Genomic DNA, 17,755 nt, shown 5'->3' on the forward strand with positions numbered 1-17,755 from the left:
GGATTGGGTCTTGTCCATCACATCATTCTCCTAATGATGTGATCTCGTTATCAATGACATCCAATGTCCATAGTCAGGAAACCATGACTATATGTTGATCAACGAGCTAGTCAACTAGAGGCTTACTAGGGACATGTTGGTGTTTATGTATTCACACATGTATTATGATTTCCGGATAACACAATTATAGCATGAATAAAAGACAATTATCATGAACAAGGAAATATAATAATAATCCTTTTATTATTGCCTCTAGGGCATATTTCCAACAAAAAAATTCTTGCAGTGCTGGAGGGGGGGCTCAAGCCTATTAAAGCCCCCCTACTAGATTCGCCCCTGTCTCTACCTATCAATGAATGATACTCAAGCTTTACTTATTCGCGGAAAAAAAGACACCAACTGCCAAATCAAAAAAGAAGAAAGTAGTGAGCTGAGCCACGTCTGCACACCATGTTTGCCATGTGGTGGACAGCTGAGGGCATCTCCAGCCGTTGGCCCCCCAGGGGGCGTCTAAAAGCGCCGCCTGGGGGTGAGCCGGCGAAAAAAATGGCCCTGGGGCGAGTCGGTCCCCAGCCGTCGGCCCCCAGGGCCGCCCCCAGACGCATATTTTAAAAAAAAGGACCGTTCGGCGAAGTTATGATAAAAACTAGTTAAATTTCGGCCAGACATGGCAAATTTTGGTGAAATTCGCGCATTTTCATTACATTAACCTAATCTAAAAAAGAAAAGGGCTGAAGTCGTCGCCGCCATCGTCGTCGTCGGCCTTCTCCTCCTTGACGCAAGCGCCCCTGCTGGACCCCTGCCCGGCGTCACCATGGCGGACTGGCGGCGGCACGTCGTCGTTGTCGCATAAGACGACGACCCCGTCTTCAATGCGGCCGCGTCGGCGCTCTTCGAAGTGGCGCAGGGCGGCGCGCTGGCGTTCCTTCTCCTTCTCCCGGCGTGCCTTCTCCATCGCAATGGAGTCCTGGCGCGCCCATTCTAGGACCGCGTCGTCGTTGTCGAACTCCGCCTCCACCGGCGCCAGCCCCGACTCCGTCTTCACCGGCGCCAGCCCCGGCTCCATCTTCGGCTTGACGAAGCACGGAGGAGCCGACGAGGAGGGGGCGCGCCGGCCGCCCTCGTTGATGACGATGCCGACGCTGCGAGTGCGCCGGCCGATTGGCGTCTCCGCCGCGGGCTCCGCCTTGACGCCGAGAAGCATCGGAGAACCGGAGGAGTGGGAAGATAAGCGAGAGGAGGAAGACGAGGAGGAGGCGAACCTCCTTGGCGCCCATGCGCGTCGGTGTTGCGACGGGGCGGCCCCCGTCGCAGGATAGGTCAACGGCGGGTTGTTGCTGCCGTCGAGGTGCGTCAGCACACCCTCCAGCGTGCGGCCCGGGACGCCCCACCACAGGTGGCGCCCCACATTGTTCTTCACGCCGCCGACCACCGGTGCGTCGTTGGTGGAGGCCAGGCGCTGCTGCTGGCGGCGCTGGAAGTACGCCGCCCAAGCCGCGTGATTGTCGGCGGCGTGCTGGGGGAGGGAGCGCTCGTCGTCGGTCAGGAGGCGCGCGCGACCTCGACCTCCTTGGCGAAGTATGTGGGCTTCGCCACGGCGTCGGGTAACAGGGGAACAGGCACTCCCCCGCCGCTGAGCCGCCACCCCGTCGGCCCGGCGCGCATGTCCGGCGGCGCCGGGATGTTCGCCTGGAACAGGAGCCAGGACTCCTGTTCGCGGAGCGAATGCCGGCCGAAGCCGTTCGCCGCCGGCTCGTCTCCGGGGAAGCGCTCTGCCATGACGACGGGCTCGGCGGTGGTAGAGAGGGAGAGAGAGGGGCTGCCGGTGGCGCTCGGGAGAGGAAGACGGAGACGGAGAGAGAGGGGCTGGGCGGCGGCGAGGGGCGAGTCTGGTGTGGGCACCGGCGAGAACCGCCGGCTTTTATAGCCACTCCGCGCTGTGTGTACGCGCGTGAGAGAGGGGAGGCGTCGGCGCGCCGTCCCGAGACGCGCCGCCCGTGAGGAATCAATGGCAAGGCTGATCGGCGGCAACCTTGCCATTGATTCCCCGCGGGAACCGAGGCAGTTGGGGGGAAGACGAGCCGCCGTGTCCCTGACGCGGCTGGCCCGCGGCTTTTTCGCGCCAAAACAGTTCGCCCCAACGCCCTCCAGCGCGCCGGGTTCGGCCTGGATCCGCCGGCGCTGTTTTCGGCCTAGGCCGACGAAAATCGGGCTCCTGGAAACACGACTGGGCCGTTTTTTCGACGCCGACGCAAAAAAAAACGTCTGAAGAGGCCTTCCTGAAAGTGCGACTGAAGATGCCCTGAGCCGTCAGATCACCCCCGACGAGCCGAAACCGAACCTGACGAGCGAGCGGGCAGTCGCCGAGAAGAAACTCAAACCACCAGCAAAGCAGCCGTGCGACCGCGACGACGCAACCAACAGCAGCAGTGCAGCAGCGACCCGAGGAAAAAGAAAGTAAAAATGGTCGGACTCCACAGAGACCGGCCACGAGGTGGGAGGGTAGAGGCACGAAGCACGCACCAAAAATAAGAGAAGGGGGAAGGCGAGGCCGACGCCCGAAAATTACTTCGGGGGCCGGGGCGGAAGCGTGAATCCCCCCGAATCCCTCCCCTCCCTCCCCGATCCCGTCGCCTGCCAGATCTCGCCCCTCCCCCGGCGGGCCCGATCGCCATCGGCGGCGGCGGCTGGACCGGCCGGCCGCGGGCGGTTCCGGGCAGGGAGATCTCGCCGAGATTCGGTTTGGGGCGGGAGGAGCCGGGTGCCCATGGCGTCGGCGTCGGCCTCCACCGACGTCGCGTCCTCGCGCGAGGCGAGTCGCCAGGCCGGGAAGAAAGCGGTAGGTCCTCGCTGTTGCCTATTGCTTACGTAGCCGTCGGTCACCGGCAATTGCTTGATAATCAACACCATTTTGGCCCCGGTGCGCCCGACGGAATAGGAGAAATTGGATGTGCAGCATTGCCTTACCGAGCTAGCATTACGATTGTAGTTCAAACAATCGTTTTAGCTCATCCTAGAGAAGCCAAATGGCGCCGGGTTCGCCTCCCATCATGCCACCCTCATGCTGAAACCATATACAGTATATATTTTGCTATTTAGCCCTCTCTACACCACCGATTTACGTTGAATGCTAATTCGGCACGATTTTGAGTAGAGCTTGGCTCAAGAATGACACTGTCCTGTTTTCTGAACCAGCTGGAGGAGTTCCGTAAGAAGAAGAAGAAGGCCGCGAAGAAGGCCACCGCCGCTGTAGTAGACCAGGCAGCGCCTGTGGTTCCCAGCGTAGTGGAGAACCCCCTGCCAAATTCCAATAATGGTAACACCGGAGAGGGTTTGGTGTCTGCTTTGGACTCGAGCACACCAAGCACATCATCTGCGCCATCTGCTTCCTATGAGAATGGCCCAACCACTTCTTCCAGAGTCACCGGATTTCTGTCGAATGGTCCTGTAGTTGCAGATGCATCAGCTAATGTTACTACTGTTGCCCCCCTGCAAGATTCTGTTGATGACGGAGGGAGCAAGTTTTATGGAAACTTGAGCTTTTCCGATCTAGTTAATGGGCATCACGATGATTGGAGAGGCGATACTGCCCGTAAAAGGGTAGAGCTCAGTCCTGGCAAGGATGCCCCTTTAACATCTAAATTAAGTGCATTTGGAAACACTGACAGTGGTTCCCAGTCTACTGAGGTCTTGTCAAAATGGGGAGGAAATTCTTTGTTGAGTCAAGTACATGGTATCGAGCAATCCAGTTCATTTTCATCCGGCAACCTTCTTGGGAAGTCTGAAAGCACTTTCTCTCAGGATTACTCCCCAGAAAATGATATCTTCGGCCGCTCACGAGGTAAGATTGAAGCTCTATTTTCATATGTGTTGGCTACAATGCCTAATGACTGCCTTGACTATGCAGATCTTTAAACCTTTGTTTCTTCCCTTTGTGCAGCTACCTCCAAAGACTCTTCCCAAGCAGGGCACTCTGCATATACCAGCAACCGGGACTATGGCAGTATCTTTAGTAGTTCTAAGGTCGCTGATGGTTTAGATCATGATGCAAATATTGGAATGCTTCGGAATGCATTAAATTCCACATCTGCTAATTTTGATAAACAGGATCCTTTTCTGTCAACTGCTTATCCAACTGCATACAATCGATCTCGGCCATCTTTTCTTGATTCTATTGGGGTACAAAGAGCTCTTCCAGCAGAAGCCCCGTACGTTGAACCTTCGAAAGCAAGCAATAAGCTATTCAGCAGTTCAAATTCCGAGAGTTCTTCTGTTCAGCAGCCAAGCCAACAATCCACACAAAACAATGTCGTGGATAATTCTGTTATAGCAGGGAGACAAGAGTATAATAGTGAAAAGGGGCCATATGGCAATTCTATACTTCCTGATTCCTTGCCTTCCAAAGATGAAACAAGTCTGCAGTATGGTAATCAAATGTTCCAAGATTTCACAAGTCGTGAGAAAGATGACGGTTTTGCATCACTAGAGCAGGTGATGAATGCCAACCACTATCTATTTGTTAACTTTGTTTTCCTTGATTATATGAACCAGCATTGCCGTAGCAAATTTTACAGAAGGCATATAATATGAAGAGTAGCCTGATTTATGCAAAAGTAGATGTTAACTTAGCGCTATTAGATTTAATGCCAGTTACACCCAGAACTAGTTGCAAACAAAAAATGTCAAGTTGTGACTAAATTAACTGTTGGTATAGTTGCTGTCTGTACGTAACCCAGAGGTTGCACCGCAGATTATCTTTCCACTGATTGTTTGTCAAGACTCCAAAAGGTTCTGTTACCACATATACGCTTGGCTCCTTAGATACAATTGCTTCTTTGTTAGCGTTCTGTCGCGTTGTAATTGTTTATTTTTGTTTTTCATCAGTCCAGATTTCTGACCAACACAGTCATAATTTGATGTGCTGTGACAGTACTTCTTTTGCAATTAGCAATTTAGCATGCACATTTTGTTATTTAGGCCCTTCAACATAATGCTCATAGCTGCTCTGGTTTGGTTACCAGCTCATTGAAGATTTGACAACAGAGAAGTTTTCGTTACAAAGGACTTTAGAGAAATCTCAAGAACTAGCCCAAAATTTGGCAACGGATAACTCAGCATTGACAGATAAATTCAACCAACAGGTATGTGCACGTCCACAGAAGTTTCCATGGAGGTTTTCTTGCAATCAGTGGGAGGTGGATATGGTATCATCAGTTGATGAAAAAATTCATCAATAATTACCAAAAAAATCCATAATAGCGAGATATTTTCACATCATAGTAGTAACAAGAAGTTGGAATGTTAACATAATTCAGTTACTAGCTTCTGATAGGGCATAGTAAACTTAATTTCAAAATTTTGTGTTTTGCTGTCTCAGTGTTCCGCCTCGTTAAGGTACCTTAAGTTAAACTAGCACAACATGTCAGCAAAGTGGTTGCCTACTAATTCTCATCTACTCTGTGATGAAGCTCAATTTTAGTTTGATTCTGATTTCTTAGTGAGTATTTTCACAAGACATACCTGTAAAAATGGGACACAAGACATAGTGTAGACAAGACAAAAAATTGAAGTCACATCCCCAGGTTTTAAATGATAAAAATAGCAAGATCGATCAGTAGATCATCGAATTCTTCCATGAATGAGAATGACAGTAAGCATGAATAAATACTTACTGTCATTTTGTTCTACTCATTTTTAATTGGTTTTAACTTTATGCATTGTTTTTTCCATCTGCAAATATCAGGCACACGTTATCAGCCAGTTGACCTCTGACATGGAGAGGTTGCAGGATGAAATTCAAGCTCAACTGGTTAGGTTTCTTCCGTCATTTCTAGCATTCGAAATATGTGAATATTTGAAAGTGTTCTCAGTTGTAGGACTCACTAAATGCTGATGTTGCTTTTGCTATGTTTGACTTATTGATCTGGTCGTGTATGGATCATCTATGTGATCAATGCTAGTGTAGTGCAACTCCCATATTAATGTGAATATTATATTTGTTATGAACATGTTTTCTTCCCCTTTGAAGCCTTTAAATTTCACATGCTACCTTGTGTTTCTTTCTAACTCTATTGGCACAACAGCTGGCACTTGAGACCATCAGATCGGAATATGCCAATGCCCAACTAGAATGCAATGCTGCAGATGAGAGGGGCAAAGTACTCGCAGCAGAAGTCATTCTATTGGAAGATAAGGTGCCTTTCTATCTCCTCGATTGCTTCCTGTGCATTAGCTATTTAATCTTGCAAATCGACCTGCCCTCTAAGGAGGATACAATGGTTGATGCTGTTTGAGAAAATGAGTTGTTTTGAGTATGTGATACCCCTGTAGTTCATAACTATCAGATATATTGTGGTAAAAAAAAATAAGTAACTCCATATGCTATCTGGCCTCAGTATACATGTTTAGTTTTATGTTCATTGTAGCAAGGTTGTTTCCAGCATTTAGCCAGAGTTGGACCGTTGTGTACTGTACCAAGGTGCAGAACTGGGTAAACACCACCAGGAAGATGGCCAGGTGGAGTTGGCTTGGTAGGTGATGGGATTAGATCATGGGTGAGGTAGACAAACTTGGGGCGAGATTGATTTCTCGTTGCTTCAATATTTTGAATACAGTGCTCAGCCTATAGGGCATATAGAGTTGGAAATAACAAACCATCTAAACTATCCGTAACATAACTATCTATACTACTTGATAGCTTCCCTATAAGGCTATAACTAAGATATAGGCACGACTATTGCTTTCCACACTAGTGCTGTGATCTTCTGTTCCGCCGGCTTGGTCATGGGCTGCATCCTCCGCCCACAACATCAACATGAGCATTGTTAGCTTCAGCGGCTACCAATTTTGATGCATCTGTCAATTCTGCAGGCTCTTAAACTGAGGTCAAATGAGTTGAAACTTGAAAAGGAAGTGGAGGGTTTAAATTCAGAGATTTCTTCCTACAAGTGAGTTTTGAGCTATTTTGTTTTGCTAATCCCCATGTTGCAATTTTATGAATGCACCTTTCAAGGATACGGTGGGAGAGCTCTCTTGTTTTTCATGGTTACCTAAAGAAAAAACATGGATGCTTGAAATTGCTGTGCTAATAAACATGAGAATCATATGTTAACTTGCCAAAGGATGGAACTAGCTAACGATACTGATTATTTTCCTTCATTTTTCTCTTACTATATATACACAGACGCAAAGTTTCTAGTCTAGAGAAGGAACGTCAACATCTTCAATCTACTGTTGAGGCTCTTCAAGAAGGTATATAGATGTGTACTTTAGTTTAGCACATACAAACAACACATTTTCCATTAAACTTTCCGATCTTGGTCAGTCCTAGAAAATCACTTTGTAACTTGTGTATTTTAGCCTCATGCACCCTTGTGGCACTTGTTTCACTATCTAATAATGAAAGTAAAACTAGATATTGGTGTTTTTGGAATAAGACAGGTAGCGTGTAGACATGACCTATACATGCCATTGTTACCACCATTTGACTTTAATATCCATATGTTTGGACAGAAAAGAAGCTCCTACACTCTAAATTGAGAAACATTCCTGTGAGTGAGAAGGTAAATGTCATAGAAAAACCATCAGTCGACAAAAGAGATGCATCAACTGCGACGGAGGATTTAGGTGCGGTATTACAATCCATCTTTGCTTGCCCAGCCCATACACGCCGACTACCTTTCTGCCTAACGCCAAATATATTTGTTCAGATACAGGGGAAAGCAGCTCTTCACAAACACTGACCAGTACCAGTGACCCATTACAAGATGTTGGAACATCTGTTTCACAGTTTAATAATATGTCTGATTTTCCTTCCTTCGGAGAGGCATCTTCTAGCATTCCAGACGATCAGCTCAGAATGATTGACAACATCAACTCCTTGATGTCGGAGGTAATCTCTTGAGTTTCTAGGGCTACTTTCTCACATCAACGAGTTGTTCCCAAACAACCTTAACTTGATTTTTGGACCCAAAATTTAACCACTCTTATGTTATTATCTTTTGCTTTGCAGTTAGCAGTGGAGAGAGAAGAGCTAATGCGGGCACTGAGAATCGAGTCATCCAACTGCTCCAAGCTGAAGGTATTCTTACGCAGCACATTTGTTTCAGTTAATTTTGTCCAGGGCTCTTCTTCCCCAACCGATATTGATAAGATGCCTGTACCATATGAGATGATTAAGCCCTAGGCACTTCTGCGACAGGCTTTTGTACTTAGAAACCCTATTTACTGGTAGACTTATCAGTCAAGATACACTTGTATTACTTCGGTTACAGTGCAGCAATCTTATGCAAGTTACTCTTTTGTCTTGAAGGAGCTGAACAGGGATCTAACACAAAAGCTGGAGACTCAGACACAGAGACTTGAGCTATTGACTTCTGAAAGGATGGCCAATGAGAATGTCCTTGCAAGACAGGTCGACACACACTTCAATGATGCAACAATGTATGCTGATGAAGGGGACGAGGTATTTCCTACCAGCAGAGCTAATTGTAGATCTTTGAGAGCTTTCTTCATCTTAACATGCATTCGGTGTGCCAGTTATATGAACTATACCTTTGTGTTGCATCCAGAAATGCTCCGAACAGTTTATCTATACGTGCCTGACATATGATACTTTTGTCTAGGTTGTCGAAAGGGTGCTTGGCTGGATAATGAAGCTCTTCCCTGGAGGGCCAAAGCGTCGCACCAGCAAACTCAACTAGCGAAAATGAAGCTTTAGTATACAGAATGTCTCTTCATTTACATAATTTTTTTTGCCCGGTTTTGGTCATAGCATCGTGAGAAGTTGTATATTGGAGCCATTTGATGTAACCATTCTTTTTTCTTTCTACAGAAGATGAAACGAAAATGTTGGAGCTATACAACGTTGTATTGGACAGTAAACAGAATAGCCTCCAAGAATCATGTCCTCCCATCTTATATTTTGTCGCTATGGGTTGGGGGTAGATATGTAAAAGCTGTTACTCAGCAATTGTTGTACGGTTGTACCAAAGGCATTTTTCTTTTCTTTCCAAACTCCATATGTTTACTTTTATTTTCAATGTTAACAGAAGCATAGAAGGATCCTTGAGTAGTTCCGAATTATAGACGTTTTGGATATTTCAATACGGATTGAAATGAAACAAGCATACAAAAATGCAATTATACACTAAAATGCGACTATATACATACGATTATAATATGAAACAGAGGGAGCACAGATTGTAAGTGAATTGAACTGTGGCCTCAAATGGTATTATTCACTTCCGTGCCATCAATCAAACATAGAAAAGGCGGCAGCATGCCTGAAGTTGAACTGTGGCCTCAAATTTGACCAACCTAAGAATTTCGGTCTTCTACAGGAAAAAAAACATAAATAACCTGCTCTGACAAATTGATTACTGAGTTGCATATTAGGTATTCACTGGCGTCTAATGCAGCGCCTCATGGCAAACAGAAGAAGCGACGCAGGCATGCTGGACTACTACTTCTTGTTGTGGGTAGGCACACTGAGATAGAACTTTGTGTTCCTGAAATCATCAAGAAGTGGATTGTATCCATCTTTGGTCCTCGTCTTCAGTGGCAGCCCAAACTCCTCCATAAAGGCAGCCGAATCAAGCTGGAAAAAACGTCAAATAGCAACTTACTCTTCAGTACTGAAGTTAAACAAATATATTAACTAAATTCGGATTCGGCACAAAGTGAGCTGTGCCGCAAAGGGAGGAAATTGGTACGTGCAAGCTGAACTTACTATGATTGTTCTCCTACTCTTCACAGGTTTAAATGCACCACGATTCATCTGGTCTTTCGAGAAACCAGAGCAGTGGTGGTCGATCTGCTCCAACAGCAAGAAATCGGTTGGGAAGAAGATATCTGCATCGCCCTGAAAGAGTGGCAGGTGGCATAACCAAGATTACTGATAATACGGCGCAAAAGTTGTATTAAAAAGATGCACCAAACTACATCAGGGCTTGTTTTCTATTTTTATTCTTGGTTCTATTTACACGGCTACTCCAGTAAGAGGAATAGATTGTCTGCCTACGACATAACAGCTCGTAATCGAACGTGTGAATAAAGTGAAAATGACAAACCCGTGCATCAAGATAGTTGGGATGATCCAAAGTTTTCCCATCCTTCTACAAGAAGGAAACAAGATGAATGAGACATTTGAAAGTGAGCGCATGATCTTCACATCAAATATGCTGGTAATTGCATGATCAACATATGACTGGAAAACATGGTTTCTACCATTCTCAGTTGATATTATTGACACTGGTTATTGCCTTACTGGAATGCACCAAATAGTCATAAAAGTGAAATAATAAATCGATCACCTTTGAAGAAACCAATGGAGCTCTATCGCCAGGTATGCTAACATCAGGAAGATAACTGAAGTCTGAAGCAATAAGGGACATACTTGGCAAAGCTTGATGCAAAGTATCCAGTAGTTTCTGCGTTAAGGTAAAAAAAACTCTGGATGTAAGCTGGCACATACACTAGCATCCAACATTAACGGGACAACAGTAGTTTATAATCTTACTAAGTAGCAGAAGGTCTGAAATACATACCAAGCATCCGGTTGGTAACCAAGCTCTCCGAGGCTTCGGGAATACTTTTGAGATGAGTCCTTTTGCAGCGAATGATAGTTTTTCTCTCAAAGATGGATTCTCTTCATTCATGCCAACAATCTCACTGCAGCAGGAAACTAATGGGTCTTGCAATGGTTTGTAGACCTCACAGACTTGTGAACTTTCTTAAGAAAAAGGCAAGAAAAATTGATTAGTATAAGAGATAAAGAGATAAAGTAGCTACTAGCTAGATAATTTCAATAATAGTGAAAAGAGGTCTGTTCTCAATACAGAGCAAACATGCACGTAATATTAATTAGAAAAATAGCTATAGCCAAAAGCACAAGGAAGATGCTGAATTATTGATGTTCTAGAAGAAAAAAGGTGGCAGCCCTCCACAATAACATCAACCAAAATAAGGAACTATACAACCTGAATCAAGTTAAAAAAAAGCACCATGGGCCCGTGGCACAAGAAAATGTAAAAGAATACTATAATATTATTTTGCAAAGAAATTTCCCTCTCCGCCTATGTTGTCTCAGCGTAGCCGGTCCCAAGCCCGGGTAAAGGAGTATTGTGATATGCTTGGCGAGCCAACATCAAAACTCGGCCACTCTTTTGGAGATGAAACCCAGAAGAACATTGTTGGGGCGTAACCCTCTTAGCGACGCGCCATACCGGAACCCGGTTGTGGTGTTAAATGGGCAAGGGCCGGGCCCTCACCCCCTTGGTGGCGCGCCGTATCTTGATCTGGATACGGTGATAAGTGAGCAAGGATCGGGTCATCGCATTGTTAGTGACGCGCTACGTCGGCGCCAGGGTGTAGCAAAAAATGAGCAAGGGTCTTTGCATTTGACTCGATGAGTGCAAAGGGCAAGGAAGCTAGCCGAGTCTAGGAGGATCCGCATGAAGTTGGAACGTAGGATCCCTGATGGGTAAGTTACGAGAGTTAGTTGATGCAGCGGTGAGGAGAGGTGTTGATATCCTTCGCGTCCAAGAAACCAAATGGAGGGGACAGAAGGTGAATGAGGTGGAGGATAGCGGTTTCAAGCTCTAGTACACGGGGACAACCACCAACAGAAATGGAGTAGGTATCTTGATCAACAAGAGCCTTAGGTATGGAGAGGTAGATGTCAAGAGGCAAGGGGACTGGATTATCCTAGTCAAGCTAGTTGTTGGGGGCTTAGTCCTCAATGTTGTCAATGCGTATGCCCCACAAGTAGGCCACAATGAGAGAACCAAGAGGGAGTTCTGAGAAGGCCTAGAGGACATGGTTGGGAGTGTACCCATTGGCGAGAAGCTCTTCAATGGAGGAGACCTCAATGTCCACGTGGGTACATCCGACACAGATTTTAAAGAGGTGGATGGGGCCTTTGGCTATGGCATCAGGAATCAAGGAGAGGATGTCTCCAGCTTTGCCCTAGCCTACGACATGATCATAGCTATCACCCTCTTTATAAAGAGAGAATCCCATCTAGTGACTTTTAGTAGTGGCCAACACTCTAGCCAGATTGATTTCGTCCTCTCAAGAAGAGAAGACAGACGTGCTTGCTACAGATGATACCTGAAGAGAGTGTTATCCCTCAACATAAGCTTGTGGTGGCTGACTTCCGCTTTCAAATTCATGCCAGTGGGATAAGCGAGCCAAAGTCGCTAGAACAACGTGGTGGAAGCTCAAGGGGGAGGCAGCTCAGGCTTTCAAGGAGAGGGTTATTAAGGAAGGCTTTTGGGAGGAAGGAGTTGATGCAAACAACATGTGGATAAAGATGGCGACTTGCGTCTGGAAGGTGGCTTCAGAGGAGTTTGGAGTGACAAGGGAAGTAGAAGAAAAGCTAAAGATACCTGGTGGTGGAACAATGATGTCCAGAAGGCTATTAAGGAGAAGAAAGAATGTTTCAGACGCCTACACCTGGATACGTGTGCAGACAATATAGAAAAGTATAGGGTGGAAAGGAAGAAGGCAAAGCGAGTCGTGAGTGAAGCAAGGGGTCGGGCGTATGAGGACCTCTACCAGTGTTTAAGCACAAAGGAAGGCGAAAAGGACATCTATAAGATGGCCAAAATCCAAGAGGAAGACGAAGGGTGTCGACCAAGTCAAGTGCATCAAGGAGAGAGCAGATCAGCTCCGGGTGAAGGACGATGAGATCAAGCGTAGATGGCAAGAGTACTTCAACAAGCTGTTCAATGGGGAGAATGAGAACTCTACCATTGAGTCAGACGACTCCTTTGATGATGCCAACAGACATTTTGTGCGGCGAATCCAGGAGTCCGAGGTCAGGTAGGCTTTTAAAAGGATGAAAGGAGGCAAGGCGACCTATATCCCCATTGAGGTGTGGAGAGGCCTTGAAGACATAGCGATAGTATGGCTAACTAAGCTTTTCAACCTCAATTTTCCATCAAACAAGATGCCTGAAGAATGGAGGCGCAGTATATTAGTACCAATCTTCAAGAACAAGGGGAATATTCAAAGTTGTACTGGCTACCATGGAATTAAGCTGATGAGCCATACAATGAAGCTATGGGAGAGAGTCATTGAGCATCGTTTAAGAAGGATGACAAGCATGACCAAAAATCAGTTTTGTCTCGGAGGTCGACAATGGAAGCCATTTTCTTGGTACGACAACTTATGGAGAGATACAGAGAGGAAAAGGACCTACATATGGTGTTCATTGACTTGGAGAAGGAGGAAAAGGACCTATGGTGTTCATTGACTTGGAGAAGGCCTATGATAAGATGCCGCAAAATGTCATGTGGTGGGCCTTGGAGAAACACAAGGTCCCAACAAAGTACATTACCCTCATCAAGGACAAGTACGACAATGTTGTGACAAGTGTTCGAACAAGTGATGGCGACAATGATGACTTTCCAATTAAAATAGGACTACACCAAGGGTTAACTCTAAGCCCTTATCTTTTTTGCTTTGGTGATGGATGAGGTCACAAGGGATACACAAGAAGATATCCCATGGTGTACTCTTTGGGTCTGTCTGGTAGGGTGTATGAAGGATGCATGAGAGCAAAAGTTCCCTTCTCGACCCACTTTTGGGTGTTTGGTAGAGTGTATGAAGGGTGCATGGGTCCACACTAGCTTAACACAAATACACTAGGAGCATGCATGAAGAGGGGTGGTGAGATGAGCATGCACGAAGAGGGAACAACTATGCTGAGATGAGAATGCAACCAAACACACCCTTTGTGGATGATGTGGTGCTAGTCGACGATAGCCGGGCGGGGGTTAATAGAAAGCTGGAGCTGTTAAGACAAACTTTAGAATCGAAAGGTTTTAGGCCTAGCAGAACTAAGACTAAGTACATGAGGTGTGGTTTCAGTACTACCAGACATGAGGATGAGAAGTTAGCCTTGATGGGCAGGTGGTACCTCGATGTGATATTGATGAAGATGTGACCCATCGAATCAAAGCAGATGGATGAAGTGGCGCCAAGCTTCTAGCATTCTCTGCGATAAGAGTCCCAGAAAGCTAATAAGGCAGGTTCTATAGGACGGCGATTCGATCTGCGATGTTGTATGGCGTTGAATGTTGGCCAACTAAAAGGTGACATGTCCAACAGCTAGGTGTAGCAGAGATGCGCATGTTGAGATGGATGTGTAGCCACACAAGAAAGGAGCGGCTCCGGAATGATGATATACGTGAGAGAGTTGCAGTGACGCCGATTGAAGAGAAGCTTGTCCAACATCGTCTGAGATGGTTTGGGCATGTTCAGCATAGGCCTCCAAAAGTGTCAGTGCATGGCGGGCGGTTAAGGCGCGCTGATAATTGCAAGAGAGGTTGAGGTAGACCAAACTTAACATGGGGGAGTTTGTAAAGAGAGACCTGAAGGACTGGAATATCACCAAAGATTTAGCCATAGACAGGGGTGCGTGGAAGTTAGCTATCCACGTGCCAGACAATGGCTTGGTTTCAATATCTTATGAGTTTCAACTCCAGCCCTCCAACTCGTTTGGGACAGAAAGGCGTTATTGTTGTTGTTGTTGAGAATGGAACACATATTAGCATAAAACTATATTTCCACCAGCATGAACAACAAATAGTATTGGAGTCAAGCAATAAGTAGCAAAATCCAATCCTTCAAGCTAATACGGAACGAGAATTCTGCAAAATGCCAAAAATGTTTGATTAAGGAATCGTTTAAAATATGAAAATCAGTAGGCACCATAGGCTGATTCTTTTATCATATTTTCTCAAGTCAAGGATCCCATTGAACTACCATCCCACATAAACAGTGAATCTAAGAGCAAAAGAAAAAGGATACTTGAGATCGTGTTTGCCAGGTCTAGGAATCCACATTATTGACGCACTCTTCAAATATAACACAGAGCAAAGGTTCTAGCTAAATTTTAAAAAGGAGTTTGGAATTTGAATTTTTTTTTACAAACCTGCCATTTACTTTTTCAATCCACACCTCCATCCATGGAGAGACCTGATCTGGTGAATAGACAAGGTCATGAGGTAGATTGTCAAGTACCTGACATTCCACCAAAAGAAAGTTACTGCTGCACGAACATCGCCCTTAAGATACGATTGCAAAACTAAAATTTATATATTATGATTAGCTTAGTTCACTCAGAACCAGGACATATTAGCAATGCAGATAATATAGCAGACAGAATTATTATCAGCCAGTAGTACCAGCATGGCAATAATATGATGGCATGCCTGACATGACTGGTGACCCTATTTTGGACTGTTACATGAAAATGGTAAGCAAACATAAACGGAACAGGGAAAGCATCAGCGCTCTTTTGCAATATCAAGCCCAAATAGAGATACTAGTGATGGCACAAGAACTGGGAAGTAGTCTTACAAACATCTTACATTGTCAAACTCAAGAAGTTTGACACAAAAAAGTATGCTTCTAGCCAATGTGAACTAATTGCTGGTACACTTTATGACAACAGTGATGGCGTTTTGTTTCTTTGACTGGGCAAATCCTAGCAGTACATACCTCAAGCATTAGCACCCAGCATGGTTGAGGATCCTTGCTGCCTGCAAATGGAAATAGGAAAAACCAATCATTTCAAAGGTAATACTGTAATAGTAATTAGTAAATACTGATACCCTGAGACTGAATGCTGGATATATATGTGATTTTGGAATGGGGATATAAGTAGAAATGGAGCCAGTGTCATCCCCAATTATTTTACTACATCTGTCAGCACAGCATAAAAGTTAATCTAGGGACTTGTATATAGTACAATATGAGCTATTGCAGGTTGAAAACAATGCAAAATGGTGATCAAAGCTCAGGTAACTGATCTTGGACAAGGGTTATTGTAGGAAAGATCCGACATCGATAGCTAGGCACAAGAAGCCAGCTTACCCCATCCAGCTACGTCAGTTGCATCACGATGCTCCACTGTGAACTTTGACAAATGGCTCTGCACTTCACCGACAGTTTCCAACTGCTTTTCAGCAAGGGAGGAGCTAATCTCTACTGAGCTAGCAAATGAAGATGAAAGGAAGGTCAAAGCATAATTGATAACCTAAAAGTAAAATGCTGGAAAGGGTGAGAATATAAGGCAGCATGAAAGTAGCCAATGTTATGAATGTTGATATGACGATACATGTATGTACGTACCACGTTATTTGGCCTTACCAAACAAATAGGACTCTGTAGTCTCGCTGAGCAACTTCAATTAAGTAGGACAAGGAAAATGACAAAAGAGCTGCTTACATGTATTTCATATTATTGTAGACTTTTGGCGGGGCATTTAACATCATGTAATCAAGTACGCACTTTGCACATGTCCCGGATCCACCTCCGATTTCATATATCTGATCATTACAGGAATCCAATTCAGATGGCTTGGTAAGAAAAGAAGTAAACATGATAATTTGTCATGATATGACAAAATTCACAAGTGAATCTAGAAGCTTCGCCCATTGAGATGTGAAGCTATAAGACAGGAAAATTATGGGTGCACCTTCAATGGGACTGAAAGATTAGCCGTGCGAAGGATTGACGCAGCTATTGCATAGGCATACCATGGCTGCACCAGAGTAGGAAAACATGCATCAGTGGCTAAATTGGAAAGAAAATCGAGATCACATTCTCTTTTAAGTTTTAACAGCTCAGGCACAAAAGGGCACCTTAAAAAGCTCCACTGGAGTAAACCAAGAGATATCATGCATCTTATACAGCTTATCAAGATGCTTCATGTACGCATTCCTCCCTGCGTGATATAACACCAAATTATTTACAGCTATACGCACATGTCCGAGTTGTCAACACACACAGCATTGCACATAACCAGCACTGACCAATGCATGAATAGTGTTTAGACTACTCTACTCCGAGCACACACGCGTACAACATGTTTGTGGAAATGCCGCCCCGACAAACAACTGAAGAAATCCAAACTTCGTCGATCAAGTGTACTCCAACAGACCGAATTCGGCAAAGAGGCAGGGGGGCAATCAGTACCGTCGAGCTTGTGGAAGCGGATGGCGGAGTCGAGCACGCCGACGGGCCCCGACCGCTTGGAGAAGTAGCCGTGGTTGGGGTCGTAGAGCGCCGACCTCACGAAATCGCGCACCTGCGATGGGAAGCTCCCCTGTCAAGGAAGCAGCCACTACAGGGAGATCTCGGAGTGATCAGAGAGCCTCGACGTTTACCAGAACGGGCTTGTCGCCGGCGACGATCCCCGACGAGAACAGCGCCGCCGGGTCCCGCCGCGCCGCGCGCCGGAGCGCGGGTATGGTCGCCAGGTACGCCGGCGCCATGCCGTAGGGAGCGTGTCGCTGCTGCGGCGGCGGCGGCGCTTCTGGACCTTTCCTCCGAAACAGAAATGAAATGGAACGACACTTGCTGGGCCGTTTCGGGTGCTTTTGGCAGAACGTTTCGAGCCCAACTCCGAGCCCGTCTCCTCCCCCCACTGCACAAGAAGAGAAGCCCACGGCCGCCGTCGGGTCGCCGGCTCACACAGACAGAAGCGAAAAGTTGGGGAGGGAGGGAGAGGGAGAGAGCGCGATGCCGCGTGCGCTTGGTGGGAAGGGGAGGGGGAGGATCGGGGCTCCGACGAGGCCCATCGCGGCGATCCCCGTCGCCGACGGCGGCAACCGGCGGATGGCGTTCGAGGTGCGCAAGGCGGGGCTGATGAGGAAGGCGAAGGAGCTCGCGGAGATGGCCGACGCGCCCGTCGCGGTGCTCTGCTCGGGCCTCGACGGCCAGGGCGCCCTGCAGTGCTGGC

The 17,755-nt window shown here is 46.3% G+C and overlaps 2 protein-coding genes across 3 annotated transcripts; one reads left to right on the forward strand and one right to left on the reverse strand.

Moving 5' to 3' along the window:
* The first annotated feature begins 2,496 nt into the window (after window positions 1-2,496).
* Window positions 2,497-9,065, forward strand: LOC119270023 (protein BLISTER-like). Its single transcript, XM_037551966.1, has 13 exons — window positions 2,497-2,839; window positions 3,196-3,841; window positions 3,941-4,491; window positions 5,022-5,141; window positions 5,744-5,809; window positions 6,084-6,194; window positions 6,871-6,947; window positions 7,184-7,251; window positions 7,513-7,626; window positions 7,710-7,891; window positions 8,012-8,080; window positions 8,312-8,464; window positions 8,625-9,065. Exons 1-13 carry the CDS (start codon window positions 2,768-2,770, stop codon window positions 8,700-8,702), a joined length of 2,307 nt encoding a protein of 768 aa, XP_037407863.1. The 5' UTR covers window positions 2,497-2,767; the 3' UTR covers window positions 8,703-9,065.
* A 134-nt stretch (window positions 9,066-9,199) lies between these two features.
* Window positions 9,200-17,347, reverse strand: LOC119270024. Of its 2 annotated transcripts, XM_037551967.1 has the most exons (13): window positions 17,181-17,347; window positions 16,990-17,101; window positions 16,656-16,738; window positions 16,490-16,555; window positions 16,240-16,340; window positions 15,886-16,004; window positions 15,511-15,551; window positions 14,942-15,030; window positions 10,548-10,728; window positions 10,314-10,430; window positions 10,071-10,115; window positions 9,731-9,862; window positions 9,200-9,598 (listed from the first exon to the last, which is right to left on the reverse strand). In XM_037551967.1, exons 1-13 carry the CDS (start codon window positions 17,286-17,288, stop codon window positions 9,464-9,466), a joined length of 1,329 nt encoding a protein of 442 aa, XP_037407864.1. In that variant the 5' UTR covers window positions 17,289-17,347; the 3' UTR covers window positions 9,200-9,463. The 2 variants fall into 2 exon arrangements, with proteins under 2 accessions (XP_037407864.1, XP_037407865.1); XM_037551968.1 differs by lacking the exon at window positions 10,071-10,115.
* Window positions 17,348-17,755: the final 408 nt, after the last annotated feature.

The sequence above is a fragment of the Triticum dicoccoides genome, chromosome 3A (genome assembly GCF_002162155.2).
Source record: "Triticum dicoccoides isolate Atlit2015 ecotype Zavitan chromosome 3A, WEW_v2.0, whole genome shotgun sequence".
In the NCBI taxonomy this organism is placed as follows: domain Eukaryota; kingdom Viridiplantae; phylum Streptophyta; class Magnoliopsida; order Poales; family Poaceae; genus Triticum; species Triticum dicoccoides.

What these genes read in the sequence shown, in the direction of transcription:
- LOC119270023 (XM_037551966.1), top strand. Translation starts at nt 2,768, where the DNA reads ATGGCGTCGGCGTCGGCCTCCACCGACGTCGCGTCCTCGCGCGAGGCG. An exon ending in TCAACTCCTTGATGTCGGAG is followed by an intron (nt 7,892 to 8,011) that starts GTAATCTCTTGA and finishes TTTGCTTTGCAG; the next exon opens with TTAGCAGTGGAGAGAGAAGA. An exon ending in CCAACTGCTCCAAGCTGAAG is followed by an intron (nt 8,081 to 8,311) that starts GTATTCTTACGC and finishes TTTGTCTTGAAG; the next exon opens with GAGCTGAACAGGGATCTAAC.
- LOC119270024 (XM_037551967.1), bottom strand. Translation starts at nt 17,288, where the DNA reads ATGGCGCCGGCGTACCTGGCGACCATACCCGCGCTCCGGCGCGCGGCG. An exon ending in TACAATAATATGAAATACAT is followed by an intron (nt 16,005 to 16,239) that starts GTAAGCAGCTCT and finishes TTCATTTGCTAG; the next exon opens with CTCAGTAGAGATTAGCTCCT. An exon ending in GCTGGGTGCTAATGCTTGAG is followed by an intron (nt 15,031 to 15,510) that starts GTATGTACTGCT and finishes GTGGAATGTCAG; the next exon opens with GTACTTGACAATCTACCTCA.